This window comes from Bubalus kerabau, chromosome 11 (genome assembly GCF_029407905.1).
Source record: "Bubalus kerabau isolate K-KA32 ecotype Philippines breed swamp buffalo chromosome 11, PCC_UOA_SB_1v2, whole genome shotgun sequence".
NCBI classification, from domain to species: Eukaryota; Metazoa; Chordata; class Mammalia; order Artiodactyla; family Bovidae; genus Bubalus; species Bubalus kerabau.
This window is the reverse complement of record NC_073634.1, coordinates 52,226,751-52,251,167: the sequence shown is the minus strand read 5'-3', so window position 1 is coordinate 52,251,167 and position 24,417 is coordinate 52,226,751. Positions and strand designations below refer to the sequence as shown.

The following is a 24,417-nucleotide window of genomic DNA, read 5'->3' as shown; positions in this document are numbered from 1 at the left end:
GAGGATTGTTCTTCCGAATTTCCCTAATTCTCTGAGCCGTAAGCAGCTGGAGCTGCTGCAAGGGGTCTTATTCATCTCCCAAGGGTAACGAGCATTCTATCCTAGGAGCAAGCGGTTTCCTAATAACATCATTAAACCCAATGTTCACGCGCTCGGGGCCACCGCAACAGCGGCAGCCATCCCCACCCCCCCATCCTCGGCCCCCTCTCGGCCCTGCACCGTGTCCGCCGCCCTTGGGGCGGGAGGAAGTGACACGGGCCCACCCGCCACTTGTGGGTCTTTCCAAACGGGAGCCATGAAGCCGGTCCCCGACTCCCTGCCCCTAGCTGGCTCAAGTTTGGTTTTGTTCTTTTTTCTTTCCCTAGAATTCCTTTAATGGGCAAAATTGGCACAAACGCAGGTGGACATTACATAAAGTGAAAGCTTCAGGAAACAGGCCATTCCTTTCACCTTGATCTGCTGAATCACATACAAGGGCGAAAGACTCCCCCCGCCCCCACCCCCCTCCCCCCAACACCGATATTCAACACTCTCTTGCACAGAAAACTGAAACAACCCTCTAAACATCCACTCTTTTTGTCCCCTCCAAGACATTAAAGTCAGCAAGTGCAAGGTCAGCCTTGTGAGCAGCCTTTCTCGGAGCACAGGCTGGAGCCCAAGAGGCCGAGTGCAGCCTCTACCGTAGGGTCTGCAAAGGGTAAGGCCTCTCTCCGAAACTCTAGCGCGGGGGGCAGCAGTCGTTGATATTGATGCCAGAACTCTCGTTATTCCGTTTTTCGGCCATTTTCATCACAGAACCATTAACTAAGACATTGCCAGCAACTGGACGACCCCCCCCGCCCAGGACTGCCAGCCACCGGCAGCGCGCAGGAAGGGAAGGCACAAGGCCGCGCGAAGGCTCGTACGCTGACCGGCCAAGATGGCCACTTTCACGTGGCTGTGGGCTACCGGGGCTCCCCGTCACCCGGGCATCCCCAGGCTGGGCAGCCGGAAAGACCCTCGGGGAGCGCCAGAGGACAAAACCCCAGTCGATTCCCTAGGCCACCGCTGGGGGACGCGACCTTGGGCCAGACAGTCGGGCCAACGGTCGGGAGGGAGGTGCCATGTCACAGCACAGGGGAGCAGGCCCATAAAGCCCTTGTCTGTCTTCCTCCCCCGTGGCTCACGGAAGGGTACGGTGACCCTGTATTCTTGTCTTTCCCCTCACCCCTTGTTAGTAGTGCTTAAGATGGCGAATATTCGCAGGAGGGGCGCGTTACCCCCGCTCCCTCACCCTGCCAGGGACAGTGGTTCGGCCCGAGCTCCTCTCTGCGCACCGCCCCTTCCCTCTTCCCGCGTCCCCGCGCGAGTGGCGCATTGGCGCCGGGCGCCGAGGGGCGGGGCTAGGCGCGGGCGCGCGCGGGCCCCATGTATAAATACTGGGCCGCGCCGCCCGCCGCCTCGTTCGCTCCGCGCCACCCGCCTGAGCTAAGTAGACCGCTGTCTTCTGCTCGCGCACTTCGCAGTCGCCTTGCCGCTCCCTTTTCTCCTCTACTCCACTTTGACTTACTACCACCACCATGAACGGGCAGCTCAACGGCTTCCACGACGCGTTCATCGAGGAGGGCACGTTCCTCTTTACCTCCGAGTCCGTGGGGGAAGGCCACCCAGGTGAGGTGACGGGCCCTGGAGCGAAGCGAGGGGCGGGGCGCGGGATCGGGCCTGGTTGGTAGGACCCGCTAGTCGCGGTGTCCACGCCAGTGACCCTCTCCCGGCTGGTGGTGGGAAGAGCGGCGGACGCGCGCCTTCCTCGTGGCGCCGCCGGTGCCGAGCGCGTGGCCGCCACTCCCTCCCCCGCTTCTCTTCCCCTCTTCCCATCCGGCCGCGCGCCCCGGCATGCGGAAGATTCCAGAAAACGAGAAGGGTGGGGGCCGCGGCCGCTCGTGCTCCTGCTAAGGAGGGCATTATTTCCTCCTCTCCGCTCTGCGCGCCGAGCCACCTCGAGTGGGTGACCCGCCCCGCGTGCTCGCGTCCGGCCCGCGGGAGCGCGCGCCCCGCATTGCAGCCGCAACCACGTGTCTGCCGCATGTGGCCTCTGGGCGAGGGAGCCGGCCGGTTTGCAGAGCGCGGCCTGGGCCTCGGGGGGTCCGCGCTCCCCATTAACTCCTTGGCTACGGTGAAGGATAAGACATGCCCTTAGCCGGTATATGGTTTGGCGTCAAGGTGACAGCCTCCAACTAAATATAGCGCTTGTCTGAGGAGCCCTGCCTTATTTGGATCGCGCGTGAAAAGGACAGGAAGCATGAATTGAGTGCGAGGCGCCATTGCGATGGGGCTGACCGTTAAGCAGGGTTTTACTCCACACGTCCTACGGGCTTTGTCCAGCGGTCCGCCATTACAGGGATCAATTTACACGCGAAGGAGTGAAGCAATACCAAGAAACTTTCAGTCGCAGCCTGAAAACCTCGTATGGTGAAGATCACTATTTTACTAGTCTGATCCAGACCTTTCTTAGGATGACCACAATGACAGATGTCGTCTGATGGCTTAAGGAGCCATTTCTCTCCAGAAAGCCTACTGTGCCGATGGTGAAACACCACGAGCAACCTAGTGGTCTACTGAGGCCCTAGTGAGTGACGGTCAGATGTGGTGTGGTGGTTTTGTTTGTATTCTCCCAGTGTTGGGAACATGTGTGTTTGACCCACCTTTTATTAAGTTAAAGCTGCAGGCGTTCGGAAATGTTTAGATTGTTTTGGCCTATGGCATGAGTGCGGTACACGTTTTACTTAATATTTTTTTGGATGATTAAAGAAAATTTAGGAAAGTAACATTTGGGGAGCTGTATAGAGGAGGGGAGTATCAAGGATTCAGAATACATTTGGGTATTTTCCAGCCCATTCAGCTCTTGATCCTGGATTACCTAACACAGAATCAAATTGTTGCCGATAATCAAATCGTTATCCCCTTTGTTCGTGAGGTGTCCTTGCTTTTATCATTTAATTCTTTCAGTGACATTTTCTCTCACTTCCCTAATTGGTATTCCTTAGAGGATCATGGAGAAATTGATACACAGACCACACTTTGCGTTAGATTTATAATGAGAATTTTAAACTTGGGGGATAAAATGTAAGTATTGTTGTCTTTGAAAATTAATACGGTAAAGGTGAATGTTCCTTGTTGTGCTTTTGGTTGGAAGAAAGCCACTTTTTCTTTATATTTGCATTTGAATCTTCGTTATGTGGCTGTTCTGTATAACAATGAAAATTGGTTTAGCCTGGGAACTTTAGTTTTTCAAAAATGTTTGAAAAAGTGGAAAGATGGGACTGATGTCCTTGTAAAAAGGTGTAAAGTATCACAATGAGCTTAAATGTGTTAAACATGCTGTTCTGCTGGCTTACCTGAATTGGTGATCTTGTTGTACAGTTAAATTAAAAAACCAAGGTGTCAAGTTTGGAAATATGTATCACTGTATGCAGGATTCTTCAGGAAAATGGTTTCTGCAGAAGGAATGCTTTACTTAGATGGCAGTTAGGTATGCTGTTGAAAATGGTTAAATTGATAAATTTTTATGTTATATAGGTTTTGCCACAATTTGTAGGGGGTGGGGTGCTGTGCCAAGCCGCATGTGGGATAGAGCCCTTGCCCCCTCCTGTGGAATAGTGGAGTCCTAACCACTGCATGGAGGGAATCCCTGCCACAATTTTAGAAGAAACCATTCACAAAGATCTTAACAGCTGTAGTTACAGGGAGGGAGGCATGACATACTTATATTAGTAGTAAATTAAAGAAATTGAGCCAGGAATTTTTTATCCCCCCAGATAAGATCTGTGACCAGATCAGTGATGCTGTCCTTGATGCCCACCTTCAGCAGGACCCTGATGCCAAAGTGGCTTGTGGTAGGTTCAGAACACTTCTCACCTGATGAAAAAATAACATGAAAATCAACTTTATAAAGTGATATTTGAGTGTGAACATTTCTTTTATTAGAAACTGTTGCTAAGACTGGAATGATCCTTCTTGCTGGGGAAATTACATCCAGAGCTGCTGTTGACTACCAGAAAGTGGTTCGTGAAACCATTAAACACATTGGATATGACGATTCTTCCAAAGGTGTGTTTTAATGAGTTGACTTTCTAACCTCATTTTTCCAGATATTTCCTTCAGTCCTCTTCAGTTCTATTTTCTAGAGTGTTCCCAGGAATATTTAATTCCACCCGTATACTTTTACTGTCCTTTTGTTCTGGCCCTATGCTTTTCTCTAAAAGTACTACATTTAGGTATATTTTATTTCTTGAGCAGCATTTAGAATTCCAGATAATTACAAATTTTAAAATATTGCTATGGCCCTTAAAAAAACACACATTGTTTTGTTTATAGGGTTTGACTACAAGACATGTAATGTGCTAGTGGCCTTGGAGCAACAGTCACCAGATATTGCTCAAGGTGTTCATCTTGACCGAAACGAGGAAGACATTGGTGCAGGAGACCAGGTATCTTGGTAGACCTCTGTTTGCATCCCTTCTTCTAACAAATTTTGAAGCTTGGATTGATTGCATTGGTGACTTTTCCTTTTATAGGGTTTGATGTTTGGTTATGCCACTGATGAAACTGAGGAATGTATGCCTTTAACCATTGTCTTAGCACACAAGCTCAATGCCAAACTGGCTGAACTGCGCCGGAATGGCACTTTGCCTTGGTTACGCCCAGATTCTAAAACTCAAGTAAGTGATGAACATCCTAAAGCTACACCCATTACACTGGCACAGGACATCAGTAAGGTTGTTTGATTAAAGCTAAGAGAAGAATAGCATTTATTTTCTGTACTGTAGTGTAGGGTAGGGAACCAAGAACAAAGCTATTGTTTAGTAGACTGATGTTCTGATGTTTGGCTTTCAAGGTGACTGTGCAGTATATGCAGGATCGAGGTGCGGTGCTTCCCATCAGAGTCCACACAATTGTTATATCTGTTCAGCATGATGAAGAAGTTTGTCTTGATGAGATGAGAGATGCCCTAAAGGAGAAAGTCATCAAAGCTGTTGTACCTGCAAAGTACCTTGATGAGGACACAATCTATCATCTACAGCCAAGTGGCAGATTTGTTATTGGTGGGCCTCAGGTAGGGCCTTACAATTTCAGTTAATTTGCCTTTTTTTTTTTTTTAATCTATCATGGTTACTTGGAAAAACCTGGCTACTTTCCACCTTTTTCCTAGGTTTTTTGAAGCCTGCGTGTGAATCTTCTGAGGATGTTTGCCAAGTGATACTGAATAAGCATTTAACAGGCAGGCCTGATCTAGAACCACTGGAAAGGATTGGGCATAAAGTAACTTAAATTATGTAATTTCAGGGTGATGCTGGTTTGACTGGCCGGAAAATCATTGTGGACACTTACGGTGGTTGGGGAGCTCATGGAGGAGGTGCCTTTTCAGGAAAGGATTATACCAAGGTGGACCGTTCAGCTGCTTATGCTGCTCGTTGGGTGGCAAAATCCCTTGTTAAAGGAGGTCTGTGCAGAAGGGTTCTTGTTCAGGTATATATTTTTCTATTACTGGGTTCACTAAAAGGTGTTTAAGTGGGAGGATGTTTAGCAGTTGACTACTTGTCTTTTTTTAATACCAGTCTGTTACACAGTGTGTGAGTCTTTTGCTCACTGACTGTTAATGATATTTAAATTCTTTTAGGTCTCTTATGCTATTGGAGTATCTCATCCATTGTCTATCTCCATTTTCCATTATGGCACCTCTCAGAAGAGTGAGAGAGAGCTATTAGAGATTGTGAAGAAGAATTTTGACCTCCGCCCTGGGGTCATTGTCAGGTAAAGATGGTAAAGCCTATTGCTAGTGAAAAACAATGAGGGTGTGGGTGTGTATATAAACTTGATATATTCAAATCTCAGAAGGCGAAGGTATGAAGGACGACTCAAGTGGGGAAACGTCTTAATTCCTAGAATGTGTTGATATCATAGAAAATTGCCTTCAGTAGAGGCTTAAATTATTAGGAAGAATCTAAAATTCTAGTGCTCCATGGCTTAGACTAACTACCCTAGAAAAGTTCTCCACATTTGATACAGACTTGTGTTCCTGTTACCTGAGGGATGTTTACTTTAAAGAATTTTTAGTACAGATAAATGGGATGTACATGGCTGTTGTAAAGAAAATAACCATGGTAGGGTGTGGGCATGGAACCTTGGTAAGTACTCCATGACTTTAGATGAGCTTTTGACACTTGAAATTTCTCCAAATAATGACAAGTTTTCATATTTGTTGGAGCCAGGGACGGAAAAACGAGAACTGTAGTTACTGATAAGGACTGTGCAAGGAGTTTTGGACACCAGGGAAGTAACAAACACTTTTGCCACAAACTTCTTTCCTAGCATACCTCAGAGAACTGAACTCATTTGCCAGAAGTCTTGAAAATGAGTCTTGCTGATTGTTTTGCTTTACTTTAATTGAATGCTACATATTAAGTTACGGACTTGTATATTCCAGGGATCTGGATCTGAAGAAGCCAATTTATCAGAGGACTGCAGCCTATGGCCACTTTGGTAGGGACAGCTTCCCATGGGAAGTGCCCAAAAAGCTTAAATATTGAAAGTGTTAGCCTTTTTTCCCCAGACTTGTTGGCGTAGGCTACAGAGAAGCCTTCAAGCTCTGCGGGAAAGGGCCCTTCTTCCTAAATTTTCCTGTCCTCTTTCAGCTCCTGATCAGTTGCAGTCACTCTATAGTCAATGACATGAATTTAGCTTGTGTGGGGGACTGTAAGTTGGGCTTGCTATTCTGTCCCTAGGTGTTTTGTTCACCATTTATAATGAATTTAGTGAGCATAGGTGATCCGTGTAACTGCCTAGAAACAAATCAACAGCATTGTAGTAAATAATGCTTTGAAATTGAACCTTTGTGCCCTATCACCCAACCTTCTAAAATCCTAATTGCATTGACTTTCCCACCAAATGCTGAAAATGTCCTTGTAATGTGCACGTAAAGTACTTGTAGTTCCATTATAGCTTCTTGTCTGGCAATGCCACAGCCCTGTCAGCATGAATTTGTAATGTCTTGAGCTCTATTATGAATGTGAAGCCTTCCCCTTATCCTCCCTATAACTTGATCCACTTCTAATTATGTAGCTCTTTGTCAGGGAGTGTTCCCTATCCAATCATTCTTGCATGTAACGCAAGTTCCAGATGGAGCTCTAGCCTGACATAAGAAAAAAAAAAAAAGGCAGTTACCATTAAACCATCTCCCTGGTGCTTATGCTCTTAATCGCCATCTCTTAAACAGCACCAAATCAGAATCTCTCCACTTTCAGCTGTCTTTTGGAGGACGTACGTAATAAGGTTTTTATTTAATAAACCAATCCTATGCATGGTTTCAGCACTAGCCAAACCACCAATTCCTAGCTCTAGAAAACAGGCACTTGGCACCCTTGTGATGTCATACAGAGAAGTCACAGGGCAGTACCTGAGGGTCTGTAGGTTGCACACTTTGGTACCAGATAACTTTTTTTTTTTTCTTTATAAGAAAGACTGAGTACTCCACACTGCACAAGAACTCCTCCCAGGGTTTTAACTTTGTTTTATTTTCAAAACCAGGTCCAATGAGCTTTCTGGACAGCTGGTGTAGCTACAGAGAAACCAGCTTCCTTCAGAGAGCAGTGCTTTTGGCGGGGAGGAGGAAATCCCTTCATACTTGAACATTTTCTAATTGCTTATTTATTGTATTCTGGGGTATGGCGTAAGTACAGAGAAGCCATCACCTCAGATGGCAGCTTTTAAAAGATTTTTTTTTCCTCAACACCATGATTCCTTTAACATGTTTCCAGCATTCCCAGGTAGGCCAAGGTGTCCTACAGAAAAACCTTGGGTTAGACCTACAGGGGTTCTGGCTGGTGTTAACAGAAGGGAGGGCAGAGCTGGTGCAGCTGGCCATGGAGAAAGCTGACTTGGCTGGTGTGGTACAGAGAAGCCAGCTTGTTTACATGCTTATTCCATGACTGCTTGCCCTAAGCAGAAAGTGCCTTTCAGGATCTATTTTCGGAGGTTTATTACGTATGTCTGGTTCTCAATTCCAACAGTTTAATGAAGATCTAAATAAAATGCTAGGTTCTACCTTACCTGTGTGCATTATTATTTGTATTTTGGCGGTATGTGGGATGGTTTCCCAACCAGAGATTGAACGTGGACCTCTGCAGTGAAAGCACTGAATCTTGGCCACCAGGGAACTCCTCCCTCTATTATTCTTGAGTGTTTCAGTATGAGCATGAATTAAATATATTTTAACCCTGAGTAATTGTAATCCCACCCATGGTTTAGGGAAATCACTTCAACTATAGGCCTCTAAAAGGTTCTTCTTAGTGTCAGGGATACGGTTTATGAAAGTTCAAGGTTTGTCCAGCACTGCCTTTTTTGACCAACACTGGGCAAAATTCACATCTTATTACAACAGCCATTTCTGCACTATCAGCAGTGCTTTAAAGGCATAAGAACAATTAAAATGAGTATCATGTGAGAAGAGTGATACTTTACATTTTAAACCAATTTTCATTGTTTTGAAAACAAAAACAATGCCTCTTCTATATAAATGGGTTAAAGGCTACAAGTTACTGCAGTTTGAAAAGTGTTTGAAAAGTGTTTTTAAACAGTAGTGAAGGACCAGTGAGGCTCCATCTTATAATGGATAAAGTTGAAAACCACAATGAGGATGTGTACTCTGAATTTGTGGCAGTTATCAACCAGCTCTTGAACCATCCTTTCTTGAGCTACATGGCCCATGTTTACACCAGCAAATATGAAATCAAAAGTTGAAATGCTTTGCTCTTGCAAATGAGGCCCAAGCAGTGCCTGCTTATATCTGTTTGCTTGGAGACGTAAAAGTTTAGAAACAGGTTTGGGAGGAAAGGCAAGCTTAAATCTTAGGGGAGTATAAACTCTTGACCTGCTGTGAAACTTGAGAACTTCAACTTTTCATGACATTAAAAAGCTCCAAAATACCAAAAAGCTTTCAGATGGCCAAGACACTGCTGTCTCAGTTCAGTTGCTTAGTGAGGTGGCCAAAGTATTGGAGTTTCAGCTTTAGCATCAGTCCTTCTAAAGAACACCCAGGAGTGATCTTTAGAATGGACTGGTTGGATCTCCTTGCAGTCCAAGGGACTCTAAAGAGTCTTCTCCAACACCACAGTTCTAAAGCATCAATTCTTTGGCGCTCAGCTTTCTTCACAGTCCAACTCTCACATCCATATGTGACCACTTGAAAAACCATAGCCTTGACTAGACGGACCTTTGTTGGCAAAGTAATGTCTCTGGTTTTTGATATTGTATCTAGGTTGGTCATAACTTTCCTTCCAAGGAGTAAGCGTCTTTTCATTTCATGGCTGCAGTCACCATCTGCAGTGAACCATGGTCAAATAATGATGGTGAGGATGAAACATCCGTAGGCTGGTGAAGGAACACCAGAGAAATAATGGCCTTGAGGTTTGGTTCAGCATTTACTAGGACGACACCTGTTGTCAAGGAGCTTGCAGATTGAGGAGAGGGACAAAGGTGGCAAGCCTAGGGAGGCTAGTAGGTGCAAAGGCATGAAACTGATGGTTACAGCTTGGGAATCAAAAGCATAAAGTGCTAATGAAAGGGAATGTGAAACATGGCCCGTTTAAGTTGAAAATCATACTTCTCTACAGTTTCAAGGGGGATGACACTGCTGCTGCTGCTAAGTCGCTTCAGTCGTGTCCGACTCTGCGACCCCATAGACGGCAGCCCACCAGGCTCCCCCATCCCTGGGATTCTCCAGGCAAGAACACTGGAATAGGTTGCCATTTCCTCCAAAGCATGTGTGTCCAACTCTTCATGACCCCATGGACTACAGCCTAACAGGCTCCTCCGCCCATGGGATTTTCCAAGCAAGAGTACTGGAGTGGGGTGCCACTGCCTTCTCCGGGGATGACACTGCTCAGGGACAAAAGACCTAAATGCTGGCCTATGGTAGGAAGCAAAGCCTTCTGGCTAAACAAACATTGATTACCAGGGTCTGAATATGAAACCTGGAGAACCCAGATTTCCTCCAGTGAACAGCTTTTCTTAACAGTATTAGGTACCCACAACATTGTCACTTGGAAAATGAGACAGATGGTACACTAACAGTTAGGGGAAAGTAACATCTTTGCCTGTATCAAGAAAAATACTGTAATAAGAGTTCCCTTCCAAAATGAAGAACTACTTTTATTATTTTCACCAAGTAAAAAGGAGGGTGGGGCAGCAGTTATGGGAAAGGACACAGTGCCAAGGTATATCGTGTCACTGAGGGGATCTGCAAAAGGACTGAAAACCAGTGTTTCCCACGCATGGTTCTTAGCAAAGTGCCCTGTACCGTAGCTATCTCTAACCCACAAAATGCCTTGTGTGAATCACAGGAACTTACTGCCAGGCTCCACTTGGATCAGTTGAGTGCACTTAGGCCCAACCTGCACAACTTCCTGGCAGCCCTGCTCTGATCTGTCTCTAACTGGATTCCAGTATAAAGGCTTAAAGAACAGAGGTAGGAGAGATGAGTTCAACAGGTCCAAAAAGTAAGAGATAGAACTGATGGGCCTTGAAATCTTAAGAAATGGAAGGAAAATGGAAGAATCAAAAAACAGCTGCCATTCAGTAATAAAGAAGCAGTTGTGGATGAATGCATCTTCCGTTTATGACAGTTAAAAACTCTGGGATAGCCAGGTGGAGCTAGATAAAGTTCTAGAGCACAGGAAAGAAATCTAAGCAGCGGCATCCTTGGAAACCATGGAGTGGACATAATCAACCCAAGTGTGTATGGTGAAAAGCAGCCACCTAGGAAAGAACCCTGAGATTGGATGGAGTGGAGCATGGGAAAAGAAGGCTGAAAACAAATGCAATCCTTTATCAAAGTAACTGGGACTGCCAGCCTGCTGCCACTGGTCTCTGCCTCCACACAGGGTTCCCAATAGGGTTCCCAAACAGGGCCTGTTTTTTGTTTGTTTCTGTTGCTAATTATGCATTCTCACTTCCTAGCCCAGTGCCAGGACTTTGAATTTTCACAGAATTGAGGATCTTCCTGAATCACATCCAAATCTTATACATCATGACTGTAAACATCCCCTGATTTCATTACATTTGGTTAAATCTCACTTTATATCACCTCATGCTCATTGAAAACTAGAATAATGCTAAATACTAAGCTTGTTTTTTAGATGTATATCACTATTAATCATCTAAATTCTGTTATCAGTTTAACTTACTGCTATTCTATGCTCATAAGCCCTAGTGAAAAACTGGCTGTATAAATAATAGGAACAAAAAAAGAATCAAAATTGCAGTGAAGAGAAAATTACCCTGCATCTAAAACCTGATCACCATCCTAATCACACTTTATAATCAGACAAGTTTTAAGCTATGTTATTTCAGAATTACTGTCAGTGATTCTGAAAATTTTAAGAGGCAGGGTGCAGGACCTTAAGCCAAACAGACTTGAGGTTCAGACAATCAGTCAGTCCATTTCTTATTAGGCATATGTCTTTGAGCAAATTATACTACCCCTCAGCCTCAGCTTCCCCAACCACAAAATAGGGCTTATGGCTCTTAAGGAATAAGTGTAATAATGCTGGAACAGGGCTTCACACAGTGCCTGATGTGGCAAGCACTTAAGGACAGCAGCTGTTTTTTTCATGGAACATTAACTCTCTTTTGGCAAGGAGCAAGTCACTTTAAACCTGATTCTTACCCCTTGAAAGACATTTTCACATTGTTTTTTAACCCCACTGCCCAAGCCCCTCAATCTTGGAATTGATAAATCTTATCCTTGCTTTATTTCCTTGGTCCCTCTAATCTATCCTCTCTGAATTATTATAGCTATGGATATGGAGGAAAAACAAAAAATCTGAAGTAGTTTTTTCACATGTCCACTGCCTATGTAATGGTCCTGTGACTGGCTGCTGCCACATTTGTACTCCACATCTGGCCTCCCTCAGAACTCTGAGTGGACAGGGTGAGAATCCGGCTCGGGAGGGTTAGGATTTGAAGAATCTGTGTTTACAGGACTCGGCTCTTCCGCTGCCTCAAAGGGTCGCAAGTTGGCATAAGTCACTTCTTGGGCCAGCTGCTCCAGGGAAGGGCGGCCTAATGCCAGATTTCGAAGTGAGATACAAGTCATGAGAAAGCTGAAAAAGATGGGAAAAAGCCAGCTGTCCAAACTCCTATTTCAACACAGGCAATCCTGCCAAAGCCCTCAGAGGACACCTGGTCATCTGGCCTCTCACCCACAGATAAGAATCTCCCCCCAGACTCCCCCATCCCAGCTGGAAGGGCACCCCACTCTTCACACAGTCTGATTGAGGATTCCAGGGTGGGGTAGGAATAACCCACAGGAGATAAGCTGAGTCAGAACAAGACAGTGCCCATCAGACATACCATTTACTCTCCCAATCAATCAGGGAGAGGAGCAAGGAGAGAGGAAAAAGGGAGAAGTTTAGCACTGGATTGTCCTCTCCTGGGAAAGAGTCCCTAATGTTACTCTCACCAGAGAACAGTGACCCAGCCTGCAAACATCTGATGACAAAGACAAGTACTATCGGGTAAAGCTTACCTGCGGCGAAAGATAAAGAGCTTTCGCAGCAAGAAGCGGACAAGTCGCTCGTGGAAAGGGGCATTTCGCCGGCGTTCAATCTCCTGGAGCCTTTGCTGGCGTCTAAGGAAGGTCTGAACCAATGGTGTTGGCTCAGGGCCGCCTTTGACTTCCCCTTCGAGCAGAGGTTGCAGCTCTGGAGGCAGAGGCCCTGTTTCTGTCCGGAAGAGGGCAAAAAGAGGAATCACTGAGAAAAGAGCATTCTCTCTTCTAGAACTCCTCTTTCCCCGGCTAGAAGCTTCAAATTCATTTGTTAAGTGGGCAGATCCTCGATCATGACCCCGACTTCCTATAAGTGGGCTCTCTCAGCCCAAATCTTCAGATACTTACCACTTCCATTCTCCACCTTCTCCTTCAATTCTTGAAGATATGCCAGGTCTTGCTCTAGTGCAACCTCTGTAGTGTTGACGTAGATGTACATGTAGCAGGAAGGACTGGACGACACTGTGTACACCTTATGGTACTCACCAGCAGGCAACTGAAAAGGGGGAAGAAATGGATCTCTCATGCTCTAGCCTTTCCCTAGCCAGCCTGTGGCCTCCCTCCACTTCCCCACCTCCATCTTTTTCCTTGTATATTGGAATCCAAAGGAACTGACCTCTAGAATCCTGAACGAGGCTATTTATAGCCCCCAGGGCCCTTGCTTTTTCAGCCCCACTGCATTGTTGTTATTTAGTTGCTAAGTCATGTCCAGCTCTTTCGTGACCCCATGGACTAGCCCACCAGGCTCCTCTGTCCGTGGAATTTTCCAGGCAAGAATGCTGGAGCGGGTTGCCACTTCCTTCTCCAAGGGATCTTCCTGACCCAAGGATTGAACCTGCATCTCCTGCAATTGGCAGGTGGATTCTTCATCAACTGAGCCACTAGGGAAGCCTCCCACTGTGTTACTGTTACGTTAAAGGATTTTGCATTTATACTAAATCAACTACACTCATCAAAAGTTTTCTATCATTGTTAATTCAAGCCAAATACCTGCATTTTTTCTCCCTCCTGAAGAGTCTGGTTCTTCTGTTCTGCCACCAGCTCCACGGTCACCTCCCCCTGCAGCAGCTGGATGCTAGTGTTGCCCAGGTCTTCACTCACGAAGTTCTCCAGGTGCAGCCCTGCCAGGGGCAAGAGTTCCCATCCCACCCCAAGGTGGCGTGAACTCACTCCCAGTCAGAACAGAGAAATCACACCTTCACCAGCACCTCCACCTCGGGTTTCAAAAACCAGCCTCCCACCAGGAGCAGACCCTCCCGGCTCCATCACACACTGTGTCCCTGGCCTAGGAGGCCAGAAGGGAGACAGCAAAGCCTTTGTGCTTTCTTCCATACCAGGGAAATCTGCAATGAAGACCACTTCAGTGTGGTTGTCCAGGCTGCTCTTGATCTCCTGTAGTTTAGTTCTCCAGGGAGACAGGTCCATCAGCAGTGGCTGCAGCCAAGGTGTACGCTGGAAAGGCGACCAGGCAGCCTGCACGATGTCCACACGAGGGTCAAAAATCCTTAGGGAAAGAAATTATGTTCTAAGGCCATAGCCACCTACATACCGGAATTTCCAGTTCTGTTCATCACTGTTCCCGGATAGAACAAACAGGGTTTTCCAGAAAGAAGAAACAGCCTATGTCAGCATGTTACTGCCAGTTGGGGACAGAGAAACAAGAGGGGAAAAAGATTCTGGAGCACTGGGAAGAATGGGGGTTAGTGGCCGCCTGAGGAGAGTTAACAGCTTCTAAGAGAATGAGTTCCCTTTTCTTCGGGATGACGGTGCCCTCTGCTGGATACAATCAGCTATGCCCACAACCAGGTCAACAGGGACATGCACCAGCAGACAGCCTTGCAAGCAAGACAACACTGAGGAGCACAGGCTAGTCATCTTGGCCAAAAAAAGCTGGACTTCAGGTTTTCCCCCTTCTCTTCTCCCCTTGCCCACCTCTGCTGGAAGCGGTCATTGATGGAGACCCAAATATCAAAGTAGATCTGGGGCTCAGTGACATTGTACTTGGGCAGCAGGCGGCTCAGGCAAGTGGCATATTGCTTCAGCATGTCTGCATGGTCCTTCCAACGCCGGCTCTGTGTGAATACCTGCCCCAAACCCCCACATTAGTCCCACCTCGTTGTTATTGAGCTTCCAGACATGTCATGCAGTGCCGAAGGCACAAAAAGATCCCTGCCTGCTGCCAGTTTTGACAGGGAAGAAAAAAAAAATGAGAACCAAAAAACTTTGTGGAAGAATTTTTTTTCATTGCTGGGCTAGCGGTACTCACCTTTCTAAGTCTCATCTCAATTGAGGGACGTGAATGACACTGCCCCATTTCAACCCCCACAAAAGAAGGTTCCACCTGGCTCCAGAGAAAGGGCAAAGTGGACCCACAGAGATCAGACCCCAAAGCTCCAGGGGGCCTCTGAAGGCCAGGAAGTTAGTGGCATCTCACCCCAGGGTTGAGGTAGCCCAGCTCGCCGGTGCGGCCATCACGGTAGGTGATCTTCACGTGCTGGTGGGAGCGGGAGTGCACCATCATGTCCCAAGAGTAGCCGTATAGCCCGTTGGTCCAGTTGTTGTACCCCTGAGGAGGCAGGGCGGTGGGAATCAGCTCCATGCTCCTCATGCTAATGCCGTCCTCTGCCCAGAGAGGTCCCCAGACCTGCCCGCTTCTCTCCTGAGCACTGTCCCCTCCACCACTATCCAAGCAGAGCCCCAGCCCACACGCACCTGGGTGAGGAAGTGGGAATAGGGCAAGAAGAGCTGCTCCAGGAGGTAGAGCAGGGTGAAGGCAGTGCTCAGCTGGTGGCGCAGCCCTGGCTTCTGACTGCCTCTGGCCCGACTCCTCTTATACATACAGGAAGTGCTGGGCTGAGGGGCAGTCCTGAGGGGCAGCAGCTCTTGCAGCTTTTTCGGGCAGTGAGCTACCAGCTTCCGAGGCCACTCAGGAGAGCAGAAGAGAGGGCTGCTGGCCAACATGACGTAGGGGAACATGCCTAGAACAGCGGGGAAGAAACCAGCACTTCAGGAGTTGGGCTGGAAAACGTGGCTCATCCCCTCCACACCTCCTCTTCTCCTAGGCAGCCTCTCCCAGGTATTTCACTTATGAAGAAAGAAATTCTCAACTGGAGCCTATTACTTCCCACAGAAACAAAACATACTAGCTGAGCCCAAAAGCCCTGGGCCGCTTTCCCATCTGTTTCCATCTCTCAGAGATGACGTCCGGCTCAGTTTAGCTCCTGTTCTTGTCACCGTCTCCCCCTGCCACATGGGCTGCTGGTTCGTCCCTCCCCTGCACACCTGTGGCTGCTTCCTGTTTCCCACCAGATTATAGGAACTGACCAATGCTGAAAAGCTGGGAATTCATGCAGTGGAAGTAGGACACGAAGACGAAGCCGATGGGTCTTGAGGCATCAAAGAAGAGCAGGAAACCGGCTGAGAGGTCGAGCAGCAGTCCACACCAGTGCACCACCAGCAGGCTCGTCATCTCCTCGGACAACACAAGTCTGCAGACACCAGGGTCAAAGCTCAGGCACTAGCACGCGTGGAATACTCACAGTTGAGGCACCTCTGCTACCCTCTCCATGCTGCATGATCCACCCCGGCAGGAGGATAGAGAACCTCACACAAAGACATCCTCTGGGAGGGTTTTCCAACCCCTTTTCATTCCCACATAATTAAGAGTGTTAGTCGCTCAGTTGTGTCCAACTCTTTACGACCCTAGGGACTACAGCCCACCAGGCTACTCTGTCCATGGGATTTTCCAACCCAGGTATTGAACCCGGGTCTCCTGCATTGCAGGCTGGTGGTTCTTTACCATCTGAGCCACCAGTGAATCTCACATACTTCAGGTGTCCAATTTCTTTCAACATGCCCTAAGTAATAAGCAAGGGCAGAGCTCCCACGGCAAAATTTGACTGAGCAGTGTGTGTGTTGTGCAGGGCAGGTTCTTCCTGGAGGTATACCAGAAGAGAAACTTTAAAAGGGGAACGCTGGGCTGATATAATGATGTCAAACTTCCGGAACTTGGAAGTGTCAGGGCAGAGGGAAGAGTACAAAGTAAGACAAGAAGGAAGTTCCCTGGTGGTCCAGTGGTTAAGAATCTGCCTGCCAATGCAGGGGACACTGGTTCGATCCCTGGTCTGGGAAGATTCCACAGCCATGGAGGAACTAAGTCCACTTGCTGCAACTACTGAGCCCACACCTGGAACCCGTGCTCTGCAACTAGAGCAGCCACAGTAATGAGAAGCCCACACACCACAGCTAGACAGTAGCCCCTACTTGCCACAACTAGAGAAAGTCTATAGCAACAAAGACCCAGGGCAGTCAAAAGTAACATTAAAAAAAGGAAGGCAAAAGGAAGAAGAGATAGGAGGAAGAGAGAAGTCAGAGAGAAGCAGCTCTGCTTTGGGAAGAGTTATTAACAATGGTTTTGTTTGGGAAGGGGAGCTGACTGTCCATCTTCTTGGCATGCCAGTTGAGGAATCTGGGCAAGAGACGGGGCAGCCACCCAAGGACAGAGGCCCTACCACAGCAACTGCTGGGGCACTGACTCACTCTCCAAGTCACCTAGTGCTGGCACTTCCCTTTCCTTTATTTCTTTTCCCTTCATTCCGGCCCATGCTGTAAGTCTCCCAGGGGCAGCTAAGCCTAGATCTTTTGACATCATCAACTCTGCCTTCTGCTGAAGAGGGAGATGAGTGGACAGAGTGAAGCATGCAGCAAATTTAGGCAAAGTGGGAGCAGCAGCAGGACCGTAGACCTGAAGGAGGTGAGCCCCCCAACCCTGCACCTGGCTGCTCTAGGCCTCGGCCCTGCCGCTCACTTGAAAGGGCTGAAGAGCCAGTGCCGCGACAGGTATTCCATAGAGTAGCCTTCCACCCAGTCTGCGTCCAGCTTCTTTATGCCCGCAATGAAGTACACGATGAAGATCTGCAAACACAATTTGCAAAACAAATATTCAAACAAAGTCAGAGCCTCATCCTCCACAGACAGTCACAAATCAGTTCTGACCTCAGTCCAGGGCCTGAGAGACGAGATCTACTCATTCATCTCAGATGTTCACTCACCTAACATCCTACAGATATCAGGCACAGTATTAGGCAAAGTCAGGACGGAAAAGTCGGGCTTCCCTGGTGGCTCAGATAGTAAAGAATCTGACTACAATGCAGGAGACCTGGGTTCCATCTCTGAATTGGGAAGATCCCCTGGAGAAAGGAATGGCAACCCACTCCAGTATTCTTGCCTGGAGAATTCCATGGACAGAGGAGCCTGGCGAACCACAGTCCATGTGGCTGCAAAGAGTCAGACAGGACTGAGCAACTAACACTTTCACTTTACTTTCACTTTTGAAGGAAAGTCAATGAAGCACAGAGGTTACTCTTTCCTCATGAGGATTCTAATCTAGTGGGAATAAAGCTCTTTCTTTGTATGACAAGGTGAGAGACCCCAGAGATTAGGAAACAGATTAGATTAGAAAACAGGGAGAAGCCAGGCCAGTTTTCCAGCAAAAAGGGAAAAAGAGGGATGTCCCTGGTGGTCCAGTAGATGAGAATCTACCTACCAATGCAAGGGACATGGCTTCAATGCCTGATGTAGGAAGATCCTACATGTTGAGGGGCAACTAAGCCCATGCACCACACAACTAGTGAGCCCACACTTTAGAGCCCACAAAGCTGTCTTGCCTAGAGCCCATGCTCTGCAATCAGAGAAGCCACCACAATGAGAAACTGGGGCACAGCACTCAAGAGTAGCCCTTGCTCTCCACAACTAAAGAGAGACTCGTATGCAGCAATGAATACCCAGCATAGCCAAAAATAAAATAAATAAGTAAAAAATTTTTTAAATAGTTGAGTTTCAAAAAGGAGGAAGGAGGAGGAACACCCCCTCTCTCCTGCAATCTGGTACCTGGCCACGCAACACAGCATAGTTCCAAAGGGGCACGTGGGCGTTCCGCTTCCGGGCTCTCAGCAGGCCATCCACAGACCTGCAGTTGAGAGGGAGAACAGTAGGGTACGGGTTCTTAGTCCAGTCCCATTTCTACCTTGCTTTTTAAATGTAATCATCTCTCTATTCCAGGATATCTCTGTAATGATCTCTCTATTCTAGGATGTCTCCCACATCTTCTCAGTTCTCTCTGAGGCCCTTTCGAATTATTTGAGCACCTTGTAATGATCATTTCAAGTCATAACAGAAACTGCTAGATATAAGTACTAGTGAGTTATAACAACAACAAAATATTCAGTGTTTAACATCTGTTAATTAGCAAATTAGTCTCCTCATAAACCAGGAAAAAGACTACAATGCTAGCTCTAGAAGAAAGGGGCTGTAGACCCTCCATTTCCCACCCCATGGCCACAGGGCAGCTGGCAGTAAGACAGGTATACACTGACCTCGTGTTACCTGCATGAGGGGAGGTGTACTTCCCCCTGCTCCACCTGCCACCCCATCCACTGCATGGGACAAGGGCATAAAGAATCACTGCTGCTGCTGCTAAGTCACTGTAGTCGTGTCCGGCTCTGTGTGACCCCATAGATGGCAGCCCACCAGGATCCCCGTCCCTGGGATTCTCCAGGCAAGAACACTGGAGTGGGTTGCCATTTCCTTCTCCAATGCATGAAAGTGAAAAGTGAAAGTGAAGTCGCTCAGTCATGTCCGACTCTTAGCAACCCCATGGACTGCAGCCTACCAGGCTCCTCCATCCATGGGATTTTCCAGGCAAGAGTACTGGAGTGGGGTGCCACTGCCTTCTCCGAAAGAATCACTGATATGCAAAAAAAACCAAAAAGATTATAGTGCTAAAATAGGACTAAATTTGAAAAAGAAGGAATTTCAGGGAATGTTTACAAAGCTGGTGTATGAAAATATACACAGTGCATTTAAAGCAAAGTTTCAGTTTTCAAGACAAACTGACATTTCACAGACCTGGATGCTAGGATCTAGCTGAGAACTGACAAAACCAGGCTACTAAGATTAGATGTATTCTGGGGAGGCAGAAGCAAAGCAGGTTTTCAAGAAGACACAGAATGAGCAGAGAAGCCAGGAAAGGGGCAGGTTATTATACTTGTGCTCAAGAGCACTGGAGTCTGCCACTAGGGAGACCTGGAGTCTCATTTATGCCTCTTAACTGCTCAGTGACCTTAGACAAATCCTTTATTTCTCTAAGCCTTAATTTCTTCATTTATAAAATGGGAACAGCACTATGGACCTCATGGGGTTATAACATGGAAAAAGCAAAAATGTTTAGCATAGTGCTTGGCATGTGGAAAGCCTTTACTGAATGATCAGTCGGTATTTTTTCAAATTGTGCAAAAATCACAAAAATGAGATTTTCTAGGGTATTCTGTCAAAGAGTGTTAGTCACTCAGTCATGTCCAACTCTTTGTGACCCCATGAACTGTAGGCCATCAGGGCTTCTTTGTCTATGGAATTCTCCAGGCAAGAATACCAGCCATTCCCTTTTCCAGGGGATCTTCCTAATCCAGGGATCAAACCTGGGTCTCCTGCATTGCAGGAGGATTCTTTACCATCTGAGCCTCCAGGAAAGCCCAGCTACTTCTCAATTCTTTATGATGAGAGCTGGCCACTCTGAATGAATGTAAAGGTTTACAAAAAGGGGATATCTGCACAGGTGTACTGACGATTGACATGTAATTAATAACTGATAAATCACTAACAAATCCAGTGTTTGAGGTTTTCTTCCCACGCCCATGTTACTGACAGCTCATACTTGCTTTTCACTTAGTAATAGAAGGATTCCTTAAAGATCATCAGTTCTGCAATCCTGTCTCCAAAGCCCTTTTCCACCTCCCCTGAAAGATGGTCACATAAGCCAGAGGTGGGGGAGGGTTACCTCTTCCAGGGACAGCACTGCTGAGCAGCCCTGGTGGGCCCTCTCCTTCTGACATGCCTCTGCCCCACATCAATGTCTACTCTTGGCTCTAATTCTGTCCCTCACAGAGAAAGTCTGCTCCCTCTTCCACATGACCACCCTCGAAGTATTTGAAAACAGCTATGTCTGGCTTTAGTCTTCTCTTCTTCTAAGAGGATTACAGGAAGTGGATAGATCAAGGCACCTGGGGAGATAGGGAAACAGTGAAGGGGTGGGAATGGAGCCATTCTGCTTGTGGTCACCCTCAGAGCTCCCACCTCGCTGACCCTTGCCCCTCCAGAATCCATCCAAGTCACCTTTGCTTGATTACAAGTTACATTTACTCTGCAAAGCATGGTTGAAGATATGCTTGCTGGGACAAGTGCTGGGACCTTACTGGGCCCCTACCTCTGGTGACCATCCTGACACAGCCAACCCCTCCCTTGTTCCCCCTAGACTCATACCAGTAGTGGTGTGCATCCACAAATGTCAGCTGAAAGGCCAACAAGCCATACAGATAGGAGTGGTTGTTCCACGATGTCTTGTCCAGGAGAAACACATACCAGTATGGCAGCAGGAATAACACACAGCTTATCCGGTAGCACAGGCCCAGCATCATGCCCAGTGCCCCTGGGATTGGTAGGGGAGAGGATTAAAAGGTCAAAGGGTCACCACAGGCCCAGCTCCCCTGGGACAGGCTATGGGTGGGGTTAAGAAAATCATCAGACGTTTTATAGTCAGATAAAAATAAATTTCAACTAAATGTTATTTCAATATTTTAAAAAGAGTTAAGGGGTCACAGCTCAGATGACACACAGGATATTATAATATCCTGCTTATAATTTCAGCAGGATGAAATTATAAGTTATAGAAGAAGTGAAATAAGAAAACCTAGAGAATTCCCTGGCTGTCCAGCGGTTAGGACTTAGTGTTTTCAATGCCAAGGGCCTAAGTTCGATCCCCAGTCAGGGAACTAAGATCTCGCAAACCATGTGGCACAGCCAAAAATAAAAATGAAACCCAAGACCTGGTCATTCACCAGCATGCTTTGGATTTCTGGGTTTTAGGTAGGCCAGTCAATACTCCCATCTTTCCTGCAGTTTCTCTCACCCAGAAACATGATGGTGTAGACCAGATACATCCAGTCAAGCGGCAGTGGCTGCAGGGCATCCAGCAAGGGGAAGCGACACACCTCCAGGCCATCCAGGTATCTTCGGTCTAGGGAGCTGAGACCACGCTCCTGGGGTATGTCTAGCACCATCATCAGCCCTGAGAAGGCAGAGGGAGAAGGTGCTGACAGGCGTCAGCAAAGGCAACCATGGAACATACTGGAATATAGTCGGGCACACCCAGCTCCAGAAATAATTCATTCAACAATAATCATGCTTGCTAAGTCGCTTCAGTCGTGTCTGACTCTTTTTAATCCCATGGACTGGAGCCCTGTCCATGGGATTCTCCAGCCAAGAATACTGGAGTGGGTTGCCATTTCCTCCTCCAGGGGATCTCCTGACCCAGGGTTCGAACCCGCATCTCCTGCATTGACAGGCAGGTTCTTTACCACTCGTGCCACCTGGGAATTGGTTGAGTGCCTACTCTGTGCTAGGCATTATGCCAGTTGTGAGATGTCAGCCACTGCACCTCCCTGAGCCAATTCCCCATTTGTGAGAAGGGGCTCATAATATTTTGCAGGGTCTCAGAGAAGATTAAATGAAAGAAGCGTACAAAGTGCTATCGAAGCTATTCAGGTTTTGATAGTCATGTTTGTAAAGGTCTGTCCTATTGGCTACACAAAGTGCTCTGGGGTGATGCGCCCTCAACCTCTTTTACTTCCTGGCACAGCAGTATCTGGCCAGCACACTGGGGTAAACAGAAGGGCTACTCAGATCAGGAAGCCAGCTCCAAATTAAGGTAGGATTTCTCAACCCCAGGACAATTCAGTTTGGCCTGGTTAATTATTTGCTGGAGGTTTACCCTGTGGTTCATAGGTCATTCAGCAGCATCCTTGATTTCTGTGTAGATGCCAGTAACCACTTCTTCCCCTTCCCCCACACCTAGTTGTGAAAAATACAAATGTCTAGAGACACTGCCAAATGTACCCTGGAGAGCAAAATTGTCTCCAGTTGAGAACCACTGGGTTAGGTAGATTAATATCTCGGCATGTCTGTAACCCATTCCAAACATACATGCTGTGGCCTATGAGTTAGAAAGGTCTGGATTAGGGAGTCACAGCCTAAATGGCTGCTTTGTCACCCCTGCCATTTCTCTGAAGTCTAGTCCTTAGCGTAGTTACTGGAAAACTTCATTCCACAAAAAAAATGGGTTCCTGTTCCCCTGTCTCTGTATTTCCTGTAGCCTCGGATCAAAGCACTTCTGATATCCAAGCCCTAATCAGAGGAGACAAAACTGGGTTACAAAGAGTTCTTCCAGGATATTAGTCACTTCAGCTTTTAGAAAAAGGAAGGTTAGTCCACTAAGCAAGAAAGTATCCAAGAAATGGACAAGGGACCATTGTCATTCTCTCACCCCCAACCATGCTGGCACCTCCCAGACACTGGACTTACCGAAGAGAAAACGGAAGACTGCCAGGCTTGCAGGATCCGTGGGTCTATTCAGCAGGGTCACCAGCCTCTCCCAGCTGGACACATCTGTCCACTCAAAACCCAACAGTTTCCCCATTCGGCTGCCCTGACGGGGCCCTGAAGTCTGTGCAGCCTTGTCATTCTTTACTTTGTCTGCAACCAATAAATGGAGAGAGTTGCACGTGCACGTATGGGAATGGAGATGTTTTAAAACAGACTGCTTCTCAAATCAGAGAAATCTCCGTCTAGGGCTTCCGCCTACCTGGGTTCACCCACTGATCTCTGACTGCTCGAAACATCCCTGCAGTGCAGCCCCTCCTCCAGGATCCCCCAGTGCCCCAGAACCTTTCTCAGACTGCAGCCCCCTAATCGCAAAGCGTCCTGAATGTCATCAACCCACCCCGAAACAGAAGACTGCAATCTCTCTCTACAAAGCCCTTCCCAACCGAGGCTTCCTTCCCCAGGTTCCGCAGGGCATCCCTGCCCAACCCCTCTGAAAGTCGCGCCCCTCTCTATCCGCCACAAGGCGGGGCTCTGAGCCAACCTGAGCCCCGCGGGGCCCGCGCGGGCCGAGCAGAGACCGCCATGGCCTCCGAGAGGTAGATATGCCACAGCAACAACCTCCGAGCCCGGGGGCGTCGCAAGGGGCGGCTCCCCTAAGCCCCGCCTCCCCGACACAACGGCACGCACGAGGCCGGCCGGAAAGCGCCAAGACTGTCGTGAAGGGCCCTAGTCGGCCGCGCCGGACTCCCTGCTTGGCGGTAGAGGGCGGAACGAGGGGCCTGGGGGCGGGGCAACGAGGTCGCGAGGGGGCGTGGCCAGACCCCGCCTTCCCTGGTGACCGAGGCGTGAAGGTGTACGCGGACCTGTCTCTTTTCTGTCAAGTACCTAGTCTCGTCCCTGAGGCCTCCCTAGCCCTCTCCGCTCTATCAACCTAAAGAAGACTGGGCGCCCACGACCTCCCTGGGTCCCTTCCCGCCCCTATTAGGTCGCTGCAGATCTGTGAACGGTGCGGGCGCAAAAGTCAGACTCTTCGCAGGGAGTTTCCCGCCCAGTTGAGGATGCACCTGGGAGGGCTCCCGGCCTGGAACTAGAGATTTGAAAGCAGCAGGAAAACCGGAACGACCTGACTGCTGAAGGAATGCAGAGTAGGGGCAGTAAATAGAGTGGGCTTGGTTGGGGAAGGTGAGTCTTGAACAGCTTTGTAACATTGTTTCTCTGCCCTGGAATTGACAAGCAGGATCAGAGGACGGCATCTTAGTGCAGGGGTTCTCACATTTTTTAGTCTTAGGACCCCTTTATGTTGCTACACACATTATTGAGAGCCCTAAAGAGCTTTTTATGAATAATAGGTTATATTTTTCCGTATTTACCCTATTGTAAATTTACCCTGAGAAATG

General features: G+C 47.7%; 2 protein-coding genes across 5 annotated transcripts; one reads left to right on the top strand and one right to left on the bottom strand.

Annotated features, from left to right (window-relative positions):
- Positions 1 to 1,431: 1,431 nt before the first annotated feature.
- On the top strand, positions 1,432 to 8,087 carry MAT2A (methionine adenosyltransferase 2A). 2 transcript variants are annotated; one of them, XM_055540353.1, is made up of 10 exons: positions 1,432 to 1,650; positions 3,798 to 3,875; positions 3,967 to 4,089; positions 4,357 to 4,469; positions 4,557 to 4,700; positions 4,877 to 5,095; positions 5,326 to 5,508; positions 5,660 to 5,793; positions 6,467 to 6,522; positions 7,567 to 8,087. In XM_055540353.1, the coding sequence occupies exons 1-10, from the start codon at positions 1,560 to 1,562 to the stop codon at positions 7,665 to 7,667; spliced, it is 1,242 nt and encodes a 413-aa protein (XP_055396328.1). In that variant the 5' UTR covers positions 1,432 to 1,559; the 3' UTR covers positions 7,668 to 8,087. The 2 variants fall into 2 exon arrangements, with proteins under 2 accessions (XP_055396328.1, XP_055396329.1); XM_055540354.1 differs by having other exon boundaries at positions 1,433 to 1,650; positions 6,467 to 8,087.
- A 155-nt stretch (positions 8,088 to 8,242) lies between these two features.
- On the bottom strand, positions 8,243 to 23,692 carry GGCX (gamma-glutamyl carboxylase). 3 transcript variants are annotated; one of them, XM_055540351.1, is made up of 15 exons: positions 23,280 to 23,692; positions 23,000 to 23,170; positions 21,549 to 21,731; positions 20,903 to 21,068; positions 18,476 to 18,554; positions 17,394 to 17,500; positions 15,911 to 16,074; positions 15,299 to 15,564; positions 15,021 to 15,152; positions 14,519 to 14,670; positions 13,921 to 14,090; positions 13,577 to 13,707; positions 12,935 to 13,082; positions 12,566 to 12,761; positions 8,243 to 12,140 (listed from the first exon to the last, which is right to left on the bottom strand). In XM_055540351.1, the coding sequence occupies exons 1-15, from the start codon at positions 23,314 to 23,316 to the stop codon at positions 11,948 to 11,950; spliced, it is 2,295 nt and encodes a 764-aa protein (XP_055396326.1). In that variant the 5' UTR covers positions 23,317 to 23,692; the 3' UTR covers positions 8,243 to 11,947. The 3 variants fall into 3 exon arrangements, with proteins under 3 accessions (XP_055396326.1, XP_055396325.1, XP_055396327.1); XM_055540350.1 differs by having other exon boundaries at positions 23,562 to 23,637; XM_055540352.1 differs by having other exon boundaries at positions 21,549 to 21,707; positions 23,562 to 23,637.
- Positions 23,693 to 24,417: the final 725 nt, after the last annotated feature.

Excerpts from the sequence above, each read along its gene's own strand:
- MAT2A (XM_055540353.1), top strand. The coding sequence starts at position 1,560 with ATGAACGGGCAGCTCAACGGCTTCCACGACGCGTTCATCGAGGAGGGC. Across the intron at positions 4,090-4,356 it reads ATATGACGATTCTTCCAAAG|GGTTTGACTACAAGACATGT; the intron begins GTGTGTTTTAAT and ends TTTTGTTTATAG. Across the intron at positions 4,701-4,876 it reads GCCCAGATTCTAAAACTCAA|GTGACTGTGCAGTATATGCA; the intron begins GTAAGTGATGAA and ends TTGGCTTTCAAG.
- GGCX (XM_055540350.1), bottom strand. The coding sequence starts at position 23,604 with ATGGCGGTCTCTGCTCGGCCCGCGCGGGCCCCGCGGGGCTCAG. Across the intron at positions 14,091-14,518 it reads AATGACCGCTTCCAGCAGAG|GATTTTTGACCCTCGTGTGG; the intron begins GTGGGCAAGGGG and ends TCTTTCCCTAAG. Across the intron at positions 12,141-12,565 it reads CTCTTTATCTTTCGCCGCAG|CTTTCTCATGACTTGTATCT; the intron begins GTAAGCTTTACC and ends CATCTTTTTCAG.